The sequence below is a fragment of the Brachyistius frenatus genome, unplaced genomic scaffold, assembly GCF_029030835.1.
Source record: "Brachyistius frenatus isolate BFR_SWC_R1_liver_20210118 unplaced genomic scaffold, ASM2903083v1 Contig_34, whole genome shotgun sequence".
NCBI lineage: Eukaryota > Metazoa > Chordata > Actinopteri > Embiotocidae > Brachyistius > Brachyistius frenatus.
In genome coordinates this window covers 3,601,507-3,627,274 of record NW_027210633.1, presented here as the reverse complement: position 1 = coordinate 3,627,274, position 25,768 = coordinate 3,601,507, and the positions used below count along the sequence as shown (strand labels likewise).

At 44.7% G+C, this 25,768-nt stretch overlaps 1 protein-coding gene across 1 annotated transcript; it reads right to left on the bottom strand.

Moving 5' to 3' along the window:
• Positions 1–25,768, bottom strand: zzef1 (zinc finger, ZZ-type with EF hand domain 1). Its single transcript, XM_069700719.1, has 54 exons — positions 25,206–25,768; positions 24,374–24,518; positions 24,060–24,254; positions 23,709–23,892; positions 23,385–23,584; positions 22,475–22,685; positions 22,201–22,317; positions 21,475–21,653; positions 21,122–21,220; positions 20,942–21,033; positions 20,697–20,842; positions 20,302–20,407; positions 19,895–20,113; positions 19,208–19,299; positions 18,819–19,039; positions 18,549–18,682; positions 18,403–18,473; positions 18,194–18,308; positions 17,888–18,053; positions 17,524–17,645; positions 17,305–17,427; positions 16,896–17,065; positions 16,717–16,798; positions 16,421–16,622; positions 16,031–16,164; positions 15,659–15,905; positions 15,446–15,525; positions 15,276–15,366; positions 14,701–15,181; positions 14,432–14,596; positions 13,622–13,741; positions 13,334–13,495; positions 12,995–13,127; positions 12,580–12,718; positions 12,321–12,486; positions 11,953–12,215; positions 10,868–11,040; positions 10,531–10,744; positions 10,274–10,437; positions 9,670–9,950; positions 9,230–9,404; positions 8,994–9,126; positions 8,680–8,906; positions 8,218–8,526; positions 8,033–8,133; positions 7,775–7,910; positions 7,228–7,587; positions 6,966–7,109; positions 6,509–6,677; positions 6,321–6,419; positions 6,002–6,167; positions 5,130–5,280; positions 2,510–2,581; positions 1–271 (listed from the first exon to the last, which is right to left on the bottom strand). The coding sequence occupies exons 1-54, from the start codon at positions 25,623–25,625 to the stop codon at positions 191–193; spliced, it is 9,147 nt and encodes a 3,048-aa protein (XP_069556820.1). The 5' UTR covers positions 25,626–25,768; the 3' UTR covers positions 1–190.

Genomic DNA, 25,768 nt, shown 5'->3' with positions numbered 1-25,768 from the left:
GTGTGTGTGTGTGTGTGTGTGTGTGTGTGTGTGTATGGGGGGGGGGGAGTAGGGGGTGGCTGTTGGAAGAAAAGCTCTGGATGATAAGGGAGGTTTTTCTCCCTCAACTCTGCTCCTCGTTCAGAGTGAACCTGCTGAGTCAGGACGTGTCCCCTTCAGGTGGCTCTCCTCCCGTTTCCCTGACGACCTCTCAAGGGGACATGTTGAGTAGCTTGGTAGACTTATTGGGGTAATTGATGGCTAGGCTGATGGCAGCGATATTCTTCAGAGCCTGCACAATAAAAAGAAGAAAAAAAGAGAAGTGACTAAGTTTGAGAATTCAGAAGAAAAGATGCAGCGAGAGAAAATCAAGAGGAGTGAGACATTAGAAACCTTCTCTGGCAGTGCAGGCTGAATGGTGATAAACAGGAGCGCGGAAGACGTGATGAATTCTGGGCTGTTTAAGTCACCTTATTTAACATCGGTGTTTAACAGATTATTCTGCCATTCAATGTTTGTACTTATTGAAATTTGATCACCATCATCTGTGTGTTGGGACTGTCAGTCAGTCAGGCTGTCGTCTCTCTCAGTTTGATCCTGAACTTGTTGTATTTAATTCAAACTTTCATCTTGGGTCATGTAGACTTGAACAAACAGCCAAATTTCACAATAGACTTACAGGCCTGGTGTTACCAGACTGTGTGAACATAGACGTGTATAGGCTGCATCATAAAGGGCGTAGAGCTCGAGTTCATTTTGAAGCTGAAGTAATCTCCATCCAATTGGCCACCATGTGACTTATGTTGTGCCTCGAAACTCTTCCACCACCACTGTTGGAACAACCTTCAGAAACATACGCTTGAATTCAATGTGATTGCGCACAGCCACTGATCACTGATTAGTCCAGCCTTCAGAGTGACCAAGCAAATCTTCATGTGAACAGGGTTTCATCACAGTGAGGACTGAAACTGTGACAAACAGGCAGGTGGAGTCAGTCTACTACATCGTCACTGTCCTGTGGAGGACGTTTCCTTCTGTGCCACCCACAGGTCATATATGATCATTGGATCCATCTGCTAGCTATGTAATGAAAACTGCACATTGAAAATTCCAAGGTTGGCTTAACTGCCTTATACCTGTCATTTTGTTGACTGGCGTGTGCTGCCATGACGATGGTCATACGTTAAATCCATCTTCCTGTACCAGTAAACATATTCTGGCTCAAACATACAATTCAGTGTGACAAAGAGTTTTGGTGTTAAAGTGTGTGTGCGTGTGTGTGTGTGTGTGTGTGTGTGTGTGTGTGTGTGTGTGTGTGCGTGCGTGCGTGCGTGCGTGTGTGTGTGTGTGTGTGTGTGTGCGTGCATGCCCCCCCCCCAGGATATCGATGAATGCAGCTTTAAATGAATATGTTAAATCTTTCCTCAGACGCCTCCTACAGAAGAGACCAGATTTACTTATTTCTGAGGGTTGATGACGATCCTCCAGTCTGCACTTTCCATCTTGTGGCTGTTCAATAATTTGTAATTTTGCAACAAAATTTCTGCTCCTTAAAAAGTGTCCCTCTCCCGGCGACTTCCTCTGAGCTGAGAACAGTGATTCCTCTCCGGCTGATGCCCGACACTCAGCCGGACCTGCTGATAACATGCTCACACGGTTTGGTGGGCAAAAACATCATAAATGTCATTTGATAAACACAGGTATCTTACACTGTGGTAAATTCAGTGAAAAAAAAAAAAAAAACACTGAGCACAATCCTCTGAACACCGGTGATGTAATATATATAAAAAAAAAATGTTTTTTTTAAGAAGTAGGCCACCAGAGGAAGTTAAAGCCTTTAAGAGAGCTCAAAGAAAACTAAGTTGAAGTAAGTGAAACTGTAGATGGATTTATTTTTTTTCCCCCAGCCCCTTGAATGTGAACTTCAACCAATTCACCCTTAGCCTTTGCATCACTGTTATCATAATAGTTATGACTACAGTGCCAACTCACCTATGGTTTTGTTTTCAACCTGACAGGTATTAGGTAACTGCTCAACAAAGCCACCCACAATGTTTTCTCACCACCTCGCCTCCTCTGCTCCTCTTAACTGCCTTCAGGCTCCTCCACTGTATTACGGGGTCCTGTGGCTCGCTCTGCCACAAGCGCGAATGGCCTATAATTACCACATACATTAGTCCTGAGCACGACCCACACACGTTCAAAAACAAGGGGAGTGGGGTGCCGCGGGATCTGCTGGGAGTCAACAGCTCGCTGATTCACTAGCAGCAGAAGAGACTCCAGCGGTGAGCTGACTCACAGCGGCTGAGGACCGTTCAATCAGCGGGACTGCGTGGTTAAGGAAGAGTTGCATAAGACCTCAGGGTGCACGGACAGCTTCTCTGCACTACTCGCATCCACATGAGGCACCGATTCACAACTGAACACATCCCAGATGACCCGAGAGAGTCTGACTGAGCTGTAGACTTTGATTTTAGAGGAAATGTTTATAGTGATTATGAAAAAACAAAAAAAGTAGTGAGAGTCTTACCATTGCAGTGTGATTGAGGAGCTGCTCATCAGTGGTCATGGCTAATAAGTACTCCTGGAGGATACCCTGTGACTGGAAAACACATCAAACGGTGGTAATTAATACATCTCCTGCACCATTCAAACATTTAGAAACGCAGATAACCTCACAGGCCAGAAAGCTGTCGAGAACAGAAGGAACTTCCCCAGACAGATTAACCCAAAGAGGTTACATAAGACACCTGTTCAGTTATAAATGAGGCCTGGCTCCCTGACCTCTCGCTTCACCTCCATCTCGGCATTAAATTAAACTGTAGAATGTTGGAAAAGTCATTGAAAATTAAGAAGAAAAGACAGAGAGCTTCTAATAAAGCCCTACAGGACAGAGAGGTACTGCAGGTTACATAAGAACAAGGACTTCAACAACACAGATAAATGGGCCGAGACCGGCCAAATGATTCATTTCTATCCTGTAAATATGTCTATTTACGTTTTATATGTCTATTTATGTATGTCTGTTTGGTTTTTTTTTTGGACGCCGAGAGCGAACCTAAAACAGGAGTCAAATTCATTGTATGCGTCAACATACAGTACATGGCCAATGAAGTGATTCTGATTCTGAAATGGGGCTTTTACAGCCATGGAGACACAGTCCAGAGTCCCGGTCCACCACGGTTCTCATAGCACCCTGAATGTTTGGCTGGGGGATCGTCCCAGGACCATTTGTACAGTAATGCACGACAAACTATTTTGATTCCTAAATATAACCCTCACTTCCTGGGGTAGAGAGTTCATTGAATCTCAGTGGACCTGGCCACCAACTCCACGTGCATACAAAGACCGAAGACCGATGCCAAAACGTGAAGAGCTTTGACCACTAAACCTTCAAAGTAAGAAGGTTGCAGCCTCAGAGGTCTCCTTGATGTGTCGAGCTGCTCATTATAGGTTCCCACGATTTTGCAAGTGTCAACATGGAGCTGTTGAACTCTACTGTATCTCATCACTGCAGTTAAGCTCATATGATGCGAGGCCTCCTGATCTATGTTATTATGGAGGATGGTGACAGATGGTGCAGTGACCACGGATCCTTACAGGCTTTCCAATATTTATGGTCAGCTGCAGGATGGACAGTGGTTTAAAGAGGGATTTTAGCATGAAAACAGTCCAGACTCATAATTAAGATGTGAGGAAGTCCTGGAACAATGTGTCCAGTTCCAGCTGAATCCTATCTGGGTGTCGCACAGCAAAATTGTCACCTATTAAACTGTTTGAAACCAAATTCACTGTTGTCATTCAACTGACAGTTACTATGTCCAATTTCTATTACATAGTAATAGAAGAAATAAAACACCAACAACACCAGCCGACCGTCACTGACATCTTGGACAAGAGGTAGAGAGGATAGATTTTTTTTCTGAAACCCAAAAAACACATTTTACTCTTCTTGTGAAAAATGCTGGCAAAACATTATTGGGACAATTGGATGAGTTAACTTCTCTTTTTGTAAACAACCACTGTGCGTGTCCTTGGGCAAAACACTGCAACAAAATCCTATTCATGCAGCTCTCATTTACCTCGGCTAATACCTTCGTCTCAGCCTATTTCAGGCTGTGAATGAGGAGCTGGAAGTGACGGACAACTGCAGCAAACTCGTTTGTGTTTTGCAAACGACACGTCTCTGTGATGATGCTGGACGGAGGCGTTAGGACGTGTCACACACCATCATCATGTGTCTATCGCTGCTAGCACAGGACCGCGGTGTCCATAAAGGGCAACCGAGGCAGCACTGTGGAGTACTGCTACTGCCCCCTGGTGTTTGTTTACATGAGCTTCTCCTTCTCCCTCACTTGCGGGTGCGGATGGGAGCAGATAGTCCGTCCCGTGTTACAAGTCAACTGATGTTATTCTATTGTCAGATCAGAAGCTAAAGGTGCAGAAGAGGTAGAATTTTTCTGGGACTGTCTCGTTCAATTGAATCCACAGATGGGAAACTCCTGGCTGATGGCGTGCTCATAATCCTCAAGACTTCTATTAATTAATAATTCAAGACAACTGAGAGAGAGAGAGAGAGAGAGAGAGAGAGAGAGAGAGTACACACGCATCACAAAATAGATAGCATCTCTTCCTCTTTCAAGCAGTCTGCAGGGAGGCTCGGTGGCACTGTGCTGTGTAGCAGATGGCATGGCCGGGCTTTGGCCCTAAGCCCAGCGCAGAACAGGTGGGTTGAGGGAAAAACATGCTCATCTTACAGAGACAGATATAAACAAAGAGAAAGAGAGCGGTGGAAAGGCAAGAAGGTAAACAATATAATGTGAAGTAAATTCTATTCTCATCATTTCATTTAAACTTCCTCGTACAGAAATTGTTATCAAACCAAAAAAAAGAAAATCTTGGGCAGGTTTTCTTTGGGGACTCAAACATGTTTTCTACACATTCAGCCTTGTTGAATCTGCTCTGTATTTAACCTACAAAGTCAATAAAGCTGTCATCACAGCAGAAACAACCAACACAACTAAACAAACAGCGAGAATGTCAACTAGCCACACCTCCCACTTTAACAACGATACAATAACACATGTGATCCGTTTCCTTTCAAGTGGCCGGCAGATATATACATATTTATATGTTTATGCATGACTCACGATGGCACGGGCCTCTGCGATGAAGAAGAGTTCAGTGAGGGCTCTGTGAAGAGGCAGCAGCACGGTGATACTGGTGGGATCCTGGCTCAGGCTGTTTTCCATAGACATAAAGAGCTGCCATAGAGGTCGCAGCAGCGTCAGCTCGCAGGCTCTGGAGCACAAAAAAAATCAACAGGACGGTGAACAAACATGTTGCTGGAGTTTTAGTGTATCACAAAAAATGAACAGCGACTAATGGATAATGGTAATATTGTTATTAAATGAATTGTGACTCTATCTTTCTGTATGGTGACAGATTTTCGGTGTACTTTTCCATTGAGACATGTAGATTGTTGTGTCCTGGCTTGACAGGTCATAAACTCTGATGGAAAATGCCATTAAAAGATCCCTTAAAAACATGTATAGATGTATATAATTATCTGTTTAGAATAATATTTACTGTCTGACGTAGTCCTTTCCAACAAAAACAAAAAAACTTGTTTCAAAGCGGGAGCATTAACTTCTCATAAAATGTGTGATCGTTATTGTGACCAGATGGTGGCTGAGTCAGTCTGGACATATGCAAATTCCTAAACACATACTTTACCTAATTTCCGTGGTGATTACCAGCCTGAAAAGGCTTTTATGCAAACTACCTGTGGGGATCAGCCCTGCTCCTCCGGGCCAGCTTCAGGGAAATATGTGCACTAAGCACGCTTTTTAAAATTAGCATTACTGAGGTCCAGGTGCATGGGACTTCTGCACTGAGGTGAGAATGTTTGTGCATATCACTTTGGGTGTCTACACATGACTACAAGCCCACAGTGAAAAAGTGTGAGAGGCATAGAAAGAATCAGAGGGAAATAGAAATGTAAAAGCGAGACCGGACTTACGTCTGTGACTGACACTGCAGCAGACGCAGCAACAAGTGAATGGCTTTTAGTCGCTGGTTTCCAGTCTGACGACAGGCCACGCCCACCTGCCACTCCCAGATGTCATTCAGTGGCAGGTGACTGAGCACTTGGTCATCGGCTAACATTTGCTTCAGTATCTCAAAACCTGATTAGAGATAACAAATTGTGGAAAGAGGATGAACACCTGAGCAGCCAGAGGACTGAGTTTGAGGTTAATTTGCAGTTTATGAAGTAGTCTACCGACTAAAGCAGGTTTTAACAAATCTAAAAGGAGTGTACTAGTTACAATGTAAAGCACCTGTCTGAAAACGTCCCCTGTGGCCTCCTGTAACCGTGAACTTGTAGCCCCACTCTGTGTTGCTCATGTCTGACATGAACCTGTAGTACAGGGTATCACCTGGAAAAAAAAACAGACATGTAGCCTCAAGTACAAACTATCTCAAATGCACACACGTAGAAGAACTTGGAACAGAAAAGGGTCCATACCAGGGATCTCAAAATCAGACCATTTCTGAGGAGATCCACTGAAGTTGTGGACATCCTGGAGGAAATCACTGCTGCTCGACATGATGAGCTCATCACAGCCTTCCTCTGTGTAGCAGCGGGAGTCAAATTTTACAGACAGGTAGATTGCGCCAGGAATGTGCACCTTGTCCTGAGGAGAGAAAAGATAGACATGACATGAGTTTTCAAACAGAATCAGCAAAGATTACAGGGGTAAATGTAAAGTTAAAATACAAACACAGTCCTGACCTTACATTTGATTAGAACCTGCACTAATAGACAGCTCTACTGAAAAATCTCTTTTTCGATAATCAACATATATTTTGTGACCAGCTCAAAGGTTGACATTATAAATGAGAAGCTATTGAATTAAAAATGTGTTAAAACAGTTACAGCGGCTGCTAATTAAAAAAATAAAAAAATAAAACAGTTCACCCACCTCAAAATTGGTATTGTTATCGTACGGGTGTTTGGACTCTCTGACCTGCACGGCCATACCTGGCTCCTCCATGAACTGACAAGCAGTGAGCGACAGACTGCACAGCATACTCTGACTGCAGCCCTTCAGCACCCTCTGGAGAATCTAATTAATATGGAAATATCACAATCACATCAATCTACAAATCACCATGAGCATATCATATGTTCATACCACACAGAATGTACAGATCAGTAGGAACACAATTATTCTCCTTGCTCACCTTCTCCCAGAGCGGCTTCTCCTCCAGCTGCATCAGCATGTCCAGGATGTAAGCCATGTGTGAGGCCCCGTTCAGTTCCAGGGCCTCCTCGCTGAGCGCTGCCTCTGCAGGCCAGTCGGCCAGCAGCGAGGCCAGCACGTGGCGAGCGTACAGTGTGGCGATGGCCTGGTTGACCTTCACTAGGTATTGACGAACTGCCCGGTTGCTGCGCACATCCAGTTCTTTGTGCAACAGCGCCGAGCTTTTGGTGCGTCTCTGTTTGGCGTAGCTGAGCTGCAGGTCACTCTCTGAATTGGTGATGAGCTTCTGGGCCACTACGTTGATTTCCTCTGTGGCCTTTTCACAGTGACTGGGCTTAGACTGTGGGAGGAGAGCAATGAGGGCATAACAACGTTGACATATAAAAAAAAAGAGTAACTAATGTTGATACTGCTCATCTTGCAGACTAACATTTTTAAGTTGTGTTTTTGACATCTAAAAATTTCCCTTTAATGTTGGTACAACATATTAAAATTGGAGACTTTAGGGCTCATTTTTTACAACTCACCATGCAGGACACCACGATCATATCAGTGTCCACGGCCTTGGTGTTCCTCTCCTCGGAGCGAAGCCGCCTTGTCGGTTGCCACTTCTGAGCCAGCGTACGGATTGTCTCATCTGTTTTTATCTCTTCTCCATCAAATCTGAAAATAACACAAAGGCACAGCATGTAAGAGAAGCCAAATTAGATTGTAAAATATGACCTTTACCAGGGCAGACCGCACAAAGAAATCCAATTGAAAAAAAAAAAATTCTTGATGCTGACCTCTTTTGCACCTCCAGGAAGAAGGAGTCGGTCCTCTTCATCTGCAGCTCATACATGGCTCGCAGGATGGGCAGAGGAGCGTTCAAGGCATCATGGGTGATCTGTGATGAAAAAATAAAGACTTTAGATTATTGTGTCATACTACATTTTGCTGCATGTATTCCATGGATAGCATCCCTCATCACCTGGAAGCAAATCTTTGTCTCCTCATCGAGGCCCTCCAAGGGGTCGGGCTTGTTGACGTCGGTGTCGTCGGCGCAGCAGCTGGAGTGGTCCGAGTCGTGCTCCTTGTCCTGCTCTCTTTGGTCTCGCTCAGGGTCCTGGGCCATTGAATGGATCTCCCTCTTGGAGGAGTACAGCATGATGGACAGAATCTCCAGATCTCTCAGCAGCCACAGCTTGCTGAAGCCCGTCCCTTTGCTGCACTTCCTCACCAGCAGCTGGGTGAGCCCCGACTGCTGGATGGCCTCCTGTGCGTGCTCCACGCCGTGCTTCTACACAAGACAACATGGAATGAGAGAATGTACACAAACATATCCGTGTGGTGTTTTGTTCATTTGTTCCAGAGCTTCCCACACTGGTCATGTTTGATACACTGTTGATGGAAATAGTCTTTCTAATGTGGAGAGGTGGGATTAGGTAAATACCTTGAGTGTGTTGTAGAGGCCTTTTAGGGCCAAGGACAGGACCCAGGAAGCCTCCACGGCATCAGGGGAGCCATTGTCCTGGCATGCCTGCAGTAGGTGGCTGATGATGGAGGTGAAATTGCTCAGGTAGCGACTGAGCAGCGTCTTTGGGCAGCCTTGGCCCTCTGACTGCCCCGGAAGCCCGGCTGTGGTGGAATCCTGAGACTGGATGAGTTGGTAGTCCTTCACTATGATCGAGAAGAAACACGCAGCGGGTTAATCCTGTCTTTATTTCTCAGCACTGTCAATGGTGTTCAGGTGTTCACTGCACAAACCTGTTTTCCTCTTGCGCGTCTTAACATCCACCACTGCAGCATGGTTCTTCTCTGTGAAGTGTTTGAGCAGGATCATGTTGTGCTGTTCATTGGCGTTGTCGATAAACACCGTCTGGGTGCCCACACACAGCACCTGACACACACACAGCGGAGTCACAAGAGTCAGAGAGCACTGTCAAGGCTTACAGAGGTGAAAGTCTTTGCAGTGGAACGAGCCTGAATAGGGTTGTACCTACCTCAGGGAAGCCCACCAGCACCAGCAGGGTGAAGAGGTTGGTGCGCTTCAGAGTTTGGGGCAGCTCCTGAATGCAATGGTCAGTGAAGGCAGCGATGACTGTGCTCCACTCAGGGCAAGCATTTAGACTGTGTAAAATATCTGCCACTGTGCATGCCCAGTCCAGACCGATACGACTGGAGAACACAGAAAAAGAATAAAATGGTTCTCAATAACATGCAACATGCATGTATAATCGTCTAAAAAAAATCTAAAAAAAAAAAACCAAACAAACTTTCTCGTAAATAAGCTCTCAACTGTGTGGTTACCACCAGGTCTTTATCTGTTAATACATTACTGTGTGTATTTGGAGTTAACATGCAATGATGGAACTAAACAATCTATAGACTACAGTAATAACAAATGTTTGTGGCTTCATGAGGTCTTCCTTCTTCTTCTTACCTGTCTAAACACACAGCCCCAAGGCTGAAAAGCAGCTGGGTGGTCTTCCATCCCTGGATGTCTGAACACGCTGCCTCTCCTTGTGTCAGCAACTCAAATTTGTCAGCCAGGGCTTCAGTGACAGCAGTGTCGGCCTCCGTTGGAGGGATCCGGAGCAGCAGCTGACCCAGGAGTCCCAAGGTGAGGTGGTAGGTCTCGTTGAGAGAGCCAGCATTGGAGATGACAGCCCTGAAAAGCTGAGGCAGGATGGCGCTCAGACTGGGCAGAGACAGGGTGCTGCCCTGAGGACACAAAAAAGGCCAAATAAATGTTATTACAAATGGAAAACAAACTGATGCAATATAAATGAAAAGTTAACATGAACGTGAGTTTTGGGTAAAAAGTACTTTAGTATTTTAACACCACCCAGACTAAGCATTTCCCCGTTCTCAATCTTTACGCTAAGCCAAGCTAAAAAGCTGAGAGCTATAGTTTCATTCATGTACAGCTATGAGAACGCTATCAGTCTTCTACACTCACTCTATTTCAACTATGAAATGATTTCTTAAATTTTAAACTTTACATAGAATTTCAACCCCAAAAACCAGTCTTTGGTTTGACATACTGGTATGGCTAGTGGTAGCATGGCGGCTAGAAGTCCCAGGACTCTCTCTCTGGAGCACTCTGAAAACACGTGCTCCTGAAGGGGAACCTGGGGCAGTCTCTCATCTGTCTCCTTGACAACGTCAGATGGTGGAGAGTTGACTGTTCCTGGTCCACACTCTGAAACTGAGGACAGAAAAATAACATTATTCAGACAGAGATGCGACAGTCGTGATGACTACTGAACAAAGCAGCGAGGACAATGATTTCAGCACATACCTTGAACCACAGGAGAGAGGGGGTCTTCGCTGGACACAGAGGGAGTCTGGCTGAGGCTGGGGGATTCTAGGGTGTCTTGAGTGACCAGCTTCTTTTTGTCCCCCTCTCCAGTGCTTGGGGGGGATGACACCTCTGGAGGAGCAGGGGTAGGAGAGCTCACCTCCTTTACCTTTTTCTCCTTACCTGATGGTTTACTTTGGTTGTGGGAGGATGACTGTTAGAATATGGAATATTGTAGTGAGATTTACATTACATATTTAATAGGTATATTGGTGTATCTCTGTATATTTATGTACATCAGCCAGATCATCTTCATAAATTCAGATGTGTTCCTCACCTTGGCCCTGGGAGATGTTGGAGAGCAGATAGCTGCAGTGCTACCAGGGAGGGAGGAGGTGTCGGTGGCCGTACTGAGCTCCTGAGAGGACTCGGGAGACACCGGACACAGATCACTGTCAGAGGCTGAATCATTGGAGGACAGCAGAGCGAGCAAGGCTGAGGAACGGAGACCTATGTGGAGGAAAAAGGTTTGCCACAACATTAAAATCTAGGTCACCATTGTTTCAGAGACCATGTGACACATTGGTAAAATAACTGTAATTTATAATTCTGCAAATACTGAATTGTGGTGTTATGATAAAAAAATAAAAATAAAAAAAAAAGCTACAAATAGATGAGCTACATTTCTGTGTAAATAAATACTTTGTCATTATAAGTATGTAAAATGCGTTTTGGTTTTCCTGATGAGTTAAATGAAAAGATCACTACCTCTCTATATATGTGTATATGTGACAACCATAATTGGTTGTCACTTGGGGGCCCTCCTTAGCTATCTTATTGCCACATCGACACAGCTTTGAGCTTTATCCGACTTCACTGGGGTTGTTAGCGGTAGCCATGGTTAGCTAGTATCCCTCATAGGTTGGCACTAGTGACAAAAGCATCACAAGTGCCAGCCAATGAGGGCTGAGGTAATGGCATTTGAGCTTCGGATGAGGTCATGCAGGAGGTTTCTCATAGTGAGTCATGAAATGAATAGCCTGGTGTTATCAGACCCAGAATCATTTTCTGCCGTTGTATCCCACTGGGCAAAGACCGCAGGTGAATTTTTGAAACTATTGGAGCAGCCTTTAGCCAATCTGCATTGACCACCGTATGCACCAAAACCCAACCACTGCTGCTACAACTACATTTAGAAAAAAACAAAACACTCGACTCAGATTTCATCACACCATACTGGTTGCTGATTGGGCCACCCTTCAGAGTGGCTGAGCAGATGTTAATACAAACAGGGTTTCCAGACTCTCATCACAGTAAAGAAAATGGAGTTATGTGAGCAATAGTCTAGCAGAGCTAGGTTATGAAGCAACTCCTGTGACAGAGAAATATTCCTTTAAAAACAAAATTGTGGTTTGGACTAACCTTTGCCAGTCTGCCCCTTGAGCAGGCAGTCGGTGATGAGTTGGGAGCAGCGTGTCTGAAGGTCGGAGGCCTGGTTCAAAGTGTTGCTGTCCGAAGACCCTCCCTCCATTTGCTTCTCACTGCTCAGTTCTGACGTGTAGAGGGCCAAAGCAGCAAACAGCAGCCAGGAGTAGTTGTGGATGTAGGGCTGGATCAGCCGGTGACGGTCACTGATCCGTATGGTCACCATGGGGTACACTGTGATGCGATGGGTGGGCAGGTGGCTAGAGATGGGAACGTTACAAAATAATCAAATGAACAATTCTGAAATAAAAAACTGAAATAGTTTTTTCTTTTAACAAGATTAAAGTGAACTTGAAATGTGTCACCTGTCTGGATACTTCTTTGCATTGTAACAACCAAAGCACAGGTCGAAGTCTTCGCACACATTGCAGTTGATCCTGCTGCCTACAATGAGCCCCTGGCAGTGGTCACAGGCGTATTCCATGTTCACCATCTCATGATCGTCCTCATGACCTTCAGGTTTGGCACCACCTGGTTACAAAGCACACATCCACATTTAGTTTGACTCTAAACTGCTCCTCCTGTTTGAGTTTTCATATATCAGAATGAAGTGTGTGAGCTCACTGAGGAAGCAGGTCTTGCAGAGGTCCATGTCCATGCACTGCAGACATCGGTAGCGGTGCCAAGGTGCCATCCTCTCACAGCCGTCACAGGAGATCACAACATTGAGCAGGTCACAATAGCGTGCAATGAACATGTGCATCTGTGGATAGGACCAGATGAATGAATATCAATTAAGAACACAGTATTTTTGTCATCGAACGATCTTGCCTTGCTTAACAGATCTTTGCAAAGATGTAATCTGCAGTACTATTCTGGTCTGCTTTTGGGGTGCATAAGGAGGAACATGAGAAGTAGAAAAAGGGCCAGACTTGGCATGAATCAGGTTCAACTATGAGCCATTTGTTTCCCCCGACAAATCAGACCCACGACGATATTGTCAGTGACACTTTAACGTCTTTTATGGACTGTGACGCACCTTTCTCCTGTCCTCCATGGAGTCCTCTTCCTCGATCTTGTCATACCACTTCTCAAACATCCCGTCCATACACTCATCCATCCACTCCTGGTTCTTCTTGTAGTCTGCGATTTCATCCTCCTCTGTCCATTGACTGTAGATTAAATTAAACCCAAGAAGTAATCAATCATCTCTGAAGAGATTTGAAAATGTATTCACGAAGAACAAAACAATTTGACTCTTCACTTTTTGTGAAAATGAAAGTTGTGTCTTTTAGACTTTGCCGTTATCAATCAAAAAGGCCACATTTCATTTCCGCTGTGTAGGGCTATATTTTCTAAGATGGGGGGCTGCTGTTACCTGATGGCAATGTCATGAACACTGATGTTCTCCTGGGACATGCTGAGCAGGAGCTCCGGGAGCTTGATGCTCAGGAAGAGAGGAAGGTCGTGCACCTCCCAGCTCATGTCTAGAAGGTGCAACAAGCAGGTCTGCACACATGACAGGGCCGGAAGCAGAACTCTGGAAGCAGTGATCAGGATCGGGTTAATGCACACACACTTTTACACTAATCACTGCTTTTTAATTCCAGTGACTGTAGTTAAGAGTAAACATGGTGGGTTAGGGGGAAAAAGGAGAAGGGCTTACTTCTCATTGAGGCTACTGAAGCCCTGCACTGCCTCCACCAGCATGAGCACCAGCTGATGGTAGGAACGCCTCACCTCCTCTCCGAGCGCCTGACCACTGTCTGACAACTGAGAGAAGTAACTGAAAAAGAGAAAGGAAAATGTTACTACTGTCCAGTTATGTGTCAGCATACAGCTTTTCAACACTAAACTCACTAAACCAATCAATACAGTTTGTCCATAAAACATGAAACTTGTTGGGGACAACATTATTCCAAACTCAGCCTGTACAAACAGTTGTCTAATGTTTGCTGTGGCTCTGGCGTTTGTCAGGTTTCAGGAAATGACATCATTTGTTTATGGAGAATACAAATTGCTGTACTTCAATCTGGCAATGAACAGACATCACTGTTTATCAGTCAGGTGAAGGATTATGAAAGATGCCATTGCATTTTAGAAATGTAGGACTCATGTCTTTGGAGATTTGACCCATTCTCGGGACTAGAATAGTCATGATATTTCAGAATCAGAATCTGCTTTATTGGCCAGGTATGTTAACATATACAAGAAATTTAACTCCAGTTGTAACTTATTCTCTCAGTGTGCAAAAACAAAAACAGACAGACATAAATACACTTATCAAACATGGACATATATACAGCTAAAAAAGAAAGAAACAAATATATACATTTATACACCTAAACAATATTTCTCTCCCTGCAGCATTACATTTGGCCACTCTTTTTTCTCTTGTTCTCCTTTTACCATATAACATAGAAAACTGACTGCTGTTGTTTTTTTAACTGATTAAACAGGTTTTCCACAGATGTACCTGGTGAAGTCTTTCTGGCATGCCAGTAGCTCCTGTAGGAACAGGATGCAGGGAGCTTGGAAGAGGTGTGGCTGTCCCAGGGAACGTAAACACTGCTGCACCATCTCCAGCACCTTGCACACACTCAGAGCCTGTGCTTTGTTCAGGGACAGGGTCTGCAGAATGCTACAGGGAAAAGAACTGGATGACTTAAACCTGTATGATATGAATTATGCAAACACAAAAGGCAAATCAGTCTCATTTTGCATGAACAAACAGACGTCAGCTACCTTGCTGTAGTGAGAGCCTGGTCCCTTGTGAAGTTCAGGATGTGTTTGAGTATTGGGTAGCGATCCCTGACAGACGGGGTCATGCGGGGCTCTTCGGTGGAGCGACAGGACAGGAGGCGTAAACGTGCCCGACTGAATGGGGCTTTACGCGGTAAGGCAGAGGGGGAGGCCGGCTCCCCCGGCTGGGATGAGAGGTTCTCCATGGAGCCTCTGTTGCCTCGTCTGCCATGTACACAAGAGTTTGGGACTTGAGAACTGGGTGACTGAATCTGCACTGCCCCGGCATCACTGCCCTCCACAGACCCTGCAGTCTGAGGTCCCAGAGAGGGACTGGCCTGGAAGTCCCCTTCTGAGATTGAACCGGAGCGGAGGAGTGGAGCACTGCTGCCCTCTGCAGCCTTGGAAGAGTCACTGCCGTGGCATGGTACTCCACATGGAGCAAATCTGAACAGCAAGAGGCTCTTCTCAATGCACATCTCAGCTGGAGTGAAAGAAAATGGCAAAAATCATATAATATTAAGATATAACAGTTGTTGAAAAGCAAGGTTTGGCATTACTTTAGCTTGAGTCCTCACCAAGTGTCTCCATGGTAACCTCATCAGGGACCCCTTCCTTGTCATCAAGAACATTAATTTTGCCAACCAGGTATCTCTGCTTCATCTCCAACTGACAGGAAACAATAGTTCAGTAACAGAGCAGGAAGCGGAAAGTCAACAGAGATATATACTCTGTCTGTAACACTCACCATCCATGTTCTGATGCTGTCTGCCATCGAATACACCTGCACAAACTCTTCACCCAGACACGACTTACAGTCCTGATTAACTACTCACACAAAGACAAAACAAAAGAGAGAAATCTGCTAAGTTAATCAACCATGCAGAATTACAGTGGCATAAAAAACTGAACAAGCAGGACAGCTTTTTGCTTCATGACCACTGATCACAGACAGCTTTACCGTAGGTCTTCAGAGCGAGGTTGAGGGCTGGTGTGTGGTATATCATGGCTGCCCAAATGGCATTCACAGCTTGGTCTGCCTTTGACCCAGCCGCAATCTCATTTCTCATTGGCTGTTTTCTGCACGACTGCATGAGTGTCCTCATCAGCTCTGTTCGACTGTCTGTCAATTCCTGGGAAGGGTTCCAACGGGCAAAGTCTTCCAGTAAGTACATTAACTCATCAAGAGTCCATGTGCCGGTGTTCGTCTATAACACAGAAAAACAACAAATTAATTGAGTGATTTCTACCTGCTGAAGTCATCAGGCATTCCAATAATGTAATCCTCTGACTAATACTTGTACATAACTGGATTAAGCAGGCTTGACTTCACCTGGTCTGTGGCTCTTTTAGTCCAATTCGTCTCCTTTGTTTCACACAACCCGTGTCTCAGGATGGGTTTCCATAGAGGTGAAGCCTGAACATGGGACATTTTACCTGCTGGAAGCTCCTTTACAGTGCGAATCTCTGCAACAGACAGTAAACAACAAATATCAGCATTTACATTCTTATTCAAGGGTCTGAATTATACTCAGGTTTGACATCATTTTTAAGCAGCCTAAATTAAATGGACCTCAAAACCAAATCAAACATTTTTGCCCAATTTGGAATTTTTTTTTTTTTAACTGTGATCCAGCACAGTAATTTCCAAGTTTCTCTGGTCAAGGTCACACAGAGAAAAGCTTTCGATCACAGGCCTTTGTTTGTGGGAAACCGGCCTCACCATGAGGGGATTTCAATGCCAGAGTTCTGGATGCCAGGCGACCCATCAGGCGAGCCACCAGCAGCTGCAGGTCCGACATCCAGGAGATGGTAATATCCGGCAGACCAAGGGCCGTCACGGTGAACTTATAACCCCACTCATTATTGCTGCTGTCAGAGTGGAAGAGGAACTGCAGCTGAGGACCAGCGTCGAATGTCACCTTCTGAAGGAGCAAAGACACAAACAGACATGTGTAAATGAATCACATATCAACAGTGTTGTATATAGGAACCACTCAGGGGTTTTTCATGGCCTACCTTTGGCCACTTCTCAGTTCCAACCTTCATGTCATAGCGGACCTTCCCACCTCTAGAATCTGTGAATTCCAGGTAGTCATATCTGTGAATATGAAGAGCACAGAGAATGGATAAATAAAATCAACACTGAGAATTGAAGAAAAAAAAGAAAAAGCATTTGAATATTTGAGATTGAGCACCTCTTCTCTGTCTCACAGCGCTCGTCAAACTCCACTTCAAACGAGGTCGCCCCGGGGCAGGCGAAGATGCTGGTCTCATGGCGGCTGTTCTCGTAGTTGTGAGGGGACTCCATGTTCCAGGTCCTCAGCACCACCGGCTGCTGGGGTTGGTGCCAGCTCTCTTGATCAACCTTACAGTGAGATGTTATATATAATATGTTTGTTACTGTCGGTGGTGGAATCTACAGTAACTAAGAACATTTACTCAAGCATTGTACTAAAATAAAAAGTTGAGGCAATTTACTTTTGCTTTTCCTTTTTATGCTCTTTTAGCTTTTACTTCACTCAGTGAAATACTGTACTTCTTACACAAATACAGTTATAGGCATAAATTCTAGTGCATCAAGGTCTGTGATCAAAACGGACTGACCTTAGAAAAGATGTCTCCAGTGTCACTTGAAAGGCTTTTGAGTAGCTCGACCAGAGAAGAGAAGCTTTTCAGCAGCACACTGTGGGGGATGTCCAAAGAGCACAGTTCCAACAGGAAGATCATCTGCCAGGACCGGAACAAATATTACATTTATTCAGCACAATCAACTCTGTACTTGTGTTACAGGGCAATACAAAATTAGAGGTAAACGTGTATTACCAGCTGTCTGAAGACTGTGGCAAGGATGGAGCTGCCTAATTTGTCGGTAATTTCAGCACAGGTGTATCTCTCCAGTAGAGAACCAAGGACATCTTTTATACTTCCCAGGAACTGATCCACATCTATTAAAACAAACCGTTTCATCACTCTAAAAGCATATCAAAGATGAATTATACCCAGAGTCCGTGTTTGTGCTCAATCATTATACATCTTCTTAAATTAAAACATTCTTTAATCTCTCAGACCATCACATTTGACAGATTGCCACCAGGCTTCATGCTCATATAAACACAGAACCTAAACCTGGAAAAAAGAGGCTAAGTAAGAAAGTTACTTGTGTGCGCAACACTGTCGATGTATTTACATTTTAGCAGGATGTCTCGGGCCAGCGCCATTGCGACAGCAGTGGAAGATCCTCCTTTGAGTTGCAGGTAGCACCAAGAGAGCAGACTCCCCTGCAGAGCCCAGAACAAGGACAGCAACACTGTCCTGCTGGCTCCACCGCTCTCATCCACCATCATCACCTCACACTGAAAGATGGGGGACAGAGGAGGAGAGAGGACCGTCAGAAAAATAAATAGAATCATGGCATTTTACATTCAAACATGGTGAGGCAAAGAGAACTGCTGATAAACAGTAATAATAAAACATATCCAAACAATTGACTCACCTCTCTTGTTGCCACCAGCAGCAGCGTCTCCATGACTGACAGTATGGGGTTGATGTCAAAGTCTGAGGGAGCTCCTTTAGGAGGCAGCAGGAGAAGGCCACTTGGATCCTGATCACTGCGGAGAGACAACACAGCTGTCACTGATCCGATGTGATGTCAGAGTGTGTATGAGAATATGCTCATGTGTTTGTAAAGCTGCGTATGCTTACCTGAAGTAATTACAGAGAGATTCAAACGTCACCTTCACTGACTCCGGCTGATCCTCTTCGGTAATATTTTTCTGCAGAAAGGCATGTTTTTGTGATTATTATGATGAAAATCATGATGATAATGATGTTTATTATCATAAACCTACCATCATGTGAAAGAGTTTGTCCCGCCTGACATGTTTATCAGGAAAGAAAACAGCTGCTCCATTAAGAATAGCTTTGACTGCTTCCTTGTGCAAAGCTTTCTCCACTAATGTCTCTCCCTCTGGACCATCCACAACTGAATCACAAAAAACACAAATATTTTTGCTACATTGACACAAATTCTAACACATCAATTATAACAAGCTTCAAGGAATCTGCCATCTTTTGAGAGAATACTGCTCCGAGCTGTGTGGAAGCTGGCAGGTTCTTACTGTGGCAGAGGTGAGTGTAGAGTTCCCACACAGCCTTCGCAGAGCCATTCAGAGGCTCTGCACTGCTGGATGTGGACGGACAAGCAGCTGCCGTGGCGTCTTCATCCGGCCGTCTGCTCTTCTCGGGGTCCTGGGACTCCAGTGGGTTGGGCAGCATGGGGAAACAGTTCTGCATCAACTGGAGCAGCAGGACTCTGCTCTTCAACACCTCCTCTCCCACACTGAGACACAGACACATGCCCAATTACAGCTGAGAACTCAGTACAGACATATGTTTCCTACCGAGTGACAACTGAGCCTCAGCATGCTAAATAGTAAATATTACTGTAATATTATTATAATAGAGAGCTTGTGATATAACAAAAAGCAGCGATAGCACCACTACTCACATTTCCCTGAGTTTACTGTAGAAGTTCCAGAAAAGGTTCAGGCTGAGAGCACTGAAGTCCAGAAGATACTTCTGCTTGAAGTGAGAGGCATCCTGCAAGAACAGAGAGACAGGAAGACTGTCTGACAGGCGTCAACAATAAAACAATCAACAGTTCAGCAGGGCTGTAGAAGGATGTTGTAATGCTGCGATGCCTTGTAATGGCCACAAGGGGACACACTGACTCATAAATAAATTAATGAACATGGTGAAAGTGAAAGAAAGTCACTTGAAAGCAAGTGAGTAAACAAAGAAATGAGTTAGTTGGTTTTCTACATTCTATATACATATGCTACTGTGGTACAATACAAGTCTATAGTTAATGTACTTACAAGGTAAAGACTCGAGTTAGTGGCATATTAAACGGTAAGAGTTCCCATATATTTGTTTTGCTTCCTGTCAGGGAATGTTTCTGGTTTTTCTCCATTTTTTTTAATCCCTTGACGGGTGGTGTCATGTGGGGATTCAGTACATTTCCCACATTTCCACACAACATGGAGGAACCCCAAATTTTCTGCAACGTGTTGGGATGGAATAGAGGTTCCCCTGATTTTTCAGCTATAGAATGATGGCATTTAATAGTAACTATCGCATCATTACTGATAAGGTGCACATACTGTAGCACCTTCAAGCAGTGATATGTGGTTACCATGTCTCGTGTAAGCTGCTGTATGAAGAATAGTGTCTTATTTAGCAGACAAAGGCCAGTGACAGCATCACGGTCAAAGCTCTCTCCCTCTGGACTGAGGTCATCCAGGTCTGCTAGCCTCTCTGTCCCAGGACACAAGTAGCCGCTGAAGCTGAGGGACTGCACCCCGAGGCGCTCCGCTGAGTCCTGCCTGGTGCACAGGAATTTCACCATCAGGAACTGGGGGGGACAAAGAAACAGGAACAATATGTGGGGTGACGTGATAATGTCAGCAAAAGTCAAACTCCTGAAATTCATGCAACCCAATACAGTGTTAAGGATTACCTGGTAGAGGGGTGAGGTATAATACACAAAGTTATGATTGTAAGGTGATTTAAGGGAACAGAGTAACTGAATGTAGTTTGTACCTTTGCAACACGACACTGCTGCAGCTTGATCTCCACATCATTCCAGTCATCCTCCAGCTCAAACCAGCCAATCGGCTCGTCCTCACACTGGGCTGGAATCCTCACACTGCAGGTCAAGTGACAGCATGGTGTGTCAGCCATAAAGCACATACACGACTGAGGCAGACCCCCACACTGCTGAGGCGTATCCAAAACACAAACAAACTAACAATACTGCAGGGGCAGTACCCTACTCGACTGAGTGGTTCATTCAGGTGCTAGCTTGTCCTGATTCTAACATATTTATTCAGATGCACTCCAACCAAAACAGACTTTTCTTAATATCACAAAATCACACAAAACTAGAAAACAGGGCAAAATAAACTTCTACAAAACATCTATAAAGACATCCTTACTTGTCTTGGATGAACTCTTTGTAGTCCTTGTAGTCCCACGCGTCGTACTTTTTGAACCTCTTGAAATGTTTCTCTGCATCAAAAGGATCTTCCTCCTTGTACGCAAACACCAAGCCGCATTTGGCTCCGATGGCTCCTTTTCGCACCTTGCCACACAAACCAGAATGTAAGTGTTATGTACAGCACTGTCTGTGTTGTAGGATTTCATATTGTAATAAAATAAATAAAATGAAAGGGAATCTCACTTTGATCTTCATCTGAGTGACCTGGAAGTTGCTCTGATCCTCTGTCGACAGGATCACGCTGGCCTTCTTCCTGCCACTTTCTGTGAGAAAACCTGGGAAGGAGCAAACATTCAGTTATACATGAGGGAAGCTCATACTGTACTTACACTGAAGATGAATCATCATTGGTCTCAGGTGTACCGTCTCCTGTGGAAGACTCTGTGAGCATGTTCTCCGGTCCTGATTTCTCCTCTTTACTCTTCACATCACAGGCCTGCAGGTGCAGCTGGAGGGGCTTCCCTGTAGTGAGCAAATACTTTCAGTCACACCATAATGAATAATTTAATCATTTTCTATAATGTTTGCAATTTCATTCCCATACTGGGAGATTACAATCACCTCACTGAAGTGCAACATTGTAAACAGCATTAGCAATCTTTCACCGCATTGTCCATTAATACATCTCCTCCTTGTCGGCTAAGCACTTTCTCTACTGACTCTATGGTTTCAAATATCCTCGTGTGATTGAGGTGAAGGAGGGTTGGTCACGTTACCATTGCGATAGAGTAGTCGCAGGCGAACGGAGGCCATGGAGACGATGAGGGAGGAGGCCTTGTACTTGGTCTCTAAATGATCGCTGATGCAGGACAGGGCCTGGAGTATTTTAGCCACGCTGCCTCTGGCCAGGGCGAAGGCCAGGAGGGTGAGCTCTGCATCAGGACTCACACAGCAGCTGCAAAGAAACAAACACCAGTCAGTTATTTGGTGCTTTTAATCATTCAAATGATCATTTACGGCCAAAGTTCTTTAGGTCAACTAAGTATGGTCATGAATGTACTATCATATTTCAAACAACAGGTTTACATTTCTTCAAGTCAGCACAATGCTCACACACCCATGTGTAACCTGAAAGCATTACTTCTCACTATAATTGTTCCTGTTGTCTGTGGTGCCTGTTATAATGGAAATACAAATTAACGAAACGTTAGGGGAAAAAAGTCGTATTTTGATTTTGAACCTTTACCTTTAACTATGCTAAATGTATGTCTGAATAACAGTAGGTTTCCTTTTGCTCATGAATTGTTTGATGAGCGTTTTAGTCGTGTTGCTGTAGTCGTTGATTAAACCATTAATAGTACATCTAATGGAACAGAAATAGTGTGTAACCGCAGCTCTCAATCAGGACTTTGATTTGAGCTTTTTTTTTTTCACTGTGATGATGTCAGCATAGTGTGGCAGTGATGGCTGAGTGTGCTGATGTAATCCCTGCAGGTCCTTACTCTGCTATCCTGAGGAGAAATCCGTCCACCTCCTCCAGGATGTTCAGAGAGAAAAACTTGGGGAACTCCGTAGATGACGGTGTTAGGGACAATGGTGGCATGTGTTGTAAGGCTTTTCTGAAAGGAAAACAAAACAAGACACCATAAAGACTCGAGCATTGGACAAATCACAACACGGGCGTCAACTGGAGTAGACTGAAATATCAAAATGCTTCCAAACATTGCAACTTTTTTTTCAAACTAAATACAGAAAATCCTGAGTATTGCATCTTACTGTGTGCTCTGAAGGACAGTCTGAGCCAGTGCAGGGTTAGTCTCCATGGATGCAGTGACCAAGGAGGTGAGGAGAGACAGGTACCAGATGGCCGAAGCATCCGAAACAGACACCTCTTTACTCTTGGTAATCTGATAGCCCAGCGTCTTCAAGCCATGAATCCGCGTGTCACATCCGTCGCTCAGGCACCGCTTAATGTTGATTTGGATGTCTGGGATTTAGTGAAGAGATTCAGTAATGCCGTTAGATGACAGCAAGCAAAAAATGCCAGTTGTTCGCTTCAACCTCTGAGAGGGACATTAAATAGATGTTGATCAAGGGAGAGAGAAATGAAATGAATCCCTTCTGCTCATGACCATTTGGAGCTTAATGTATGCAAAGCCAGCAAATGACTTGAAATGAATCTAACTAATAAGTCACAGTCACAAAGCACAATATGATTTACACAATAATGGGCTGTGACTAGTTCAGCAAGTTACTTTTAAAATACACTGCCCAATTTCTCATTATCATTTGAACATCTGCTTACTACAGTTGATTCTGAATTTATATATATTCTTATTTGTGAATTAAATTCACACTTTGGATGTGTGATCTATTGGCTCGACAGATAGCCATTTAAGACTTAAGACAGATGATGGATAAAACACACGTGGCCCTGGAATGGATCCTTTCATTCCTGTTTTTATGAAAACTTGCATGTGGATCCAAAAGTGAGCCACTAACTTCCATTGACTATCAAAGAACCGAGCAATGCTGTGCTGTAGCTGACACCATGCTTTGTGTCCAGCAGACAGGCGAGAGAGAGAGAGAGAGAGACAGTTTCTCTACAAACGTCAGTGAAAGAACACACAAGCCCAACATAAAGAAACACTCCACTGTGCAGACAGACTGACAGATGGTGACTCACAGGGGTGTGTAATGTTGGCATTCTCCAACAGAGCTACGTAGCCTGTGACATTGCTCGGGATGCGGATGTCTCTGATCTCCTGCAGGGAACGCCGGTTCTTTCCTACAGCGACTGAGACCAGCTGAGGCATGTAGCTGTGGTCGTTGGAAGCCACGGCGATGGCCAGACGTCTCAAAACCACATCTGGTTTCATTTTCAATCTGGGAACAGAAGAAAGCCGAGTTTCAAGTTTGAAATTGAAAACAAACATGAGACCAAAACATTTATAATTCGAGGATCAGACACACGTGAAAATCAGCCGTGAAGTCTTCAGTCCCATTTTACCTTATCCAATGAGAGCGAGCGCTGCCGTCCGACTGCCAGAAAGATGCCGTCTCCCCATTTGTCATCTTGTAAATATCAGCAACATTGGATGAAGCTTCTATTGTGCTGTAGCACTGTGTGACCACCTTGACCTTGTCGACGTCTGGATCACGGTCCAGCTCCGCTCTGTACTGGATATCTAAATCTGAAAGACACAGATGAGGACAACTTTCACAGAGGTGTGTGGCAGTGGGAGACAGATGCACTGCTAACAATGTATTTATCTGTACCATAGACTTAAAATCCTGAAGAAAACATTAGAAAGTCACAGTTAAAATCCTTTATTTAGCACTAGCCAGCTCTGATGATCACCTTTCTCTTTCTGCAAGAGGAACTCCAAGAAGTCCTGGACCACACTGGACCTCATGGTGCAGATACTGTTGTAGCCCTCTAAAATAGGGAAAGGGATGGCACTGCTAGGAATACGATTCCTATGTAAGAATTTAAGGATCTTAGAGGCATGTGCTCCTAATCGGTCTTTATTCTTGGAGAATATGTCAACAAAACCTGTGAAAAAAAACAAACAAAAAAAACATTCAGAGTTAACTTCTCTGCCACATGCAGACAGTACCTATTCAAATCAGGTCGACCTTGCTCATCCAGGAAAAACAAATCACACATCGTACCTGGGGTAAGAGAGCACGCCTGCAGCTGCTTTATCACATGACTCAGCTCTCCCTGTAGATTAGCTCCATTGGAGTTCTTTAGAGCAATCATCATACTCTCTACGTCCACCACTCCATCTCCCTCTGCATCGAACTGTCCAAAGGCCTGAAACATGAGAAAGTCATTCCACATAGTGACCCTTTACATACCGACACAATCAATCCCAAACCTGCACGCCATCACACGAAACAAACTACAGGAATGCTATGCTTAAAACACAAATGGGCAAACTGTTGGTGTTCTTAATCAGATCTACTTCTGTTCCTTATTAGAAACTATATTCCTTTTTAAGGGTTATTTCAGTTATACATATTTTATGTCTGTCACCTTTTGACTTGGAAAAAGGCAGCTAGTATCCCTACATCCAGCTGCTGATCATTTTTAAAGGAACCAACGTAGCATTCGGTATTTAAAGCACAGCAGTGACAGTCCATGACTAGACACACAAAACCAGCGCTGACTAAAGTAGACGTGCATTTGTTAACCCATTCATCTACAACCTGTGGTTAAACAAATGTCAGTCAACAGAAAACAAAGCAGCCTGCTCTGCTACTACGGTGTCAATAAACCTGATATGTATAGGTCATAGGTTCACTGCACACCTTTCAGATTACCAGAGATTATATGGCTTAATTCCTGCACCTCAAGGTCTCTATAATATTTACTCATCGATGGGCGTGACAACGGCTTTCAACCGTTGTACCCTCACAGCAAGAAAACACATGACATTACAAATCATGACATTTTACATCGCTTGTGAGAGGCACGTCTGCGTTTACTCCGGGCTTATACCTCTTCACACTCATCCCGCGGGGCGTCTCTGCTCTCCAACATTTCACAAAATTGTTCTACATTGACAGACTCTTCTCCTCGGTTTAACCGGTCCTCCAGCCATCGCATCAGGACTCCCTCATTCCCGGCCAGGACAGACTCGTGAATAGCGACCCCCGAGTCGCTAATACGAGCCGCCGCTTCCCTCAGTTTAACTTGCTCCAGGAGGACCCCGGGGCTAGGTGGTCCACCGGTGGGCACCGGCAAGGTATTCGATCCCCTTCCGCTTCTCCCAGAGCCGGAGCCTCCACCTCCACCGCCTCCGACACCGCCGCCAGTGGCTGCAGAGGCCGGACTGTCTTCCGCGAAGCCGGGGCTCTCCGTTTCTACGTCTTCCTCGTCGCCGCTGCCTCCACCGCAGCCGCTCTCTGCGTTCCCCATGTTCGTTTCACCGAGCTATGGTTCCCCCGAAAATCTCTGCGGCCCGCTGGGAGTCAATTTTGAAACGGCAGTACCGGTCTGTACCCAGACCTCTCCAATGTTACCCTACAGCGAGGGCTCTCCTGTTCACTACTACCGCATCG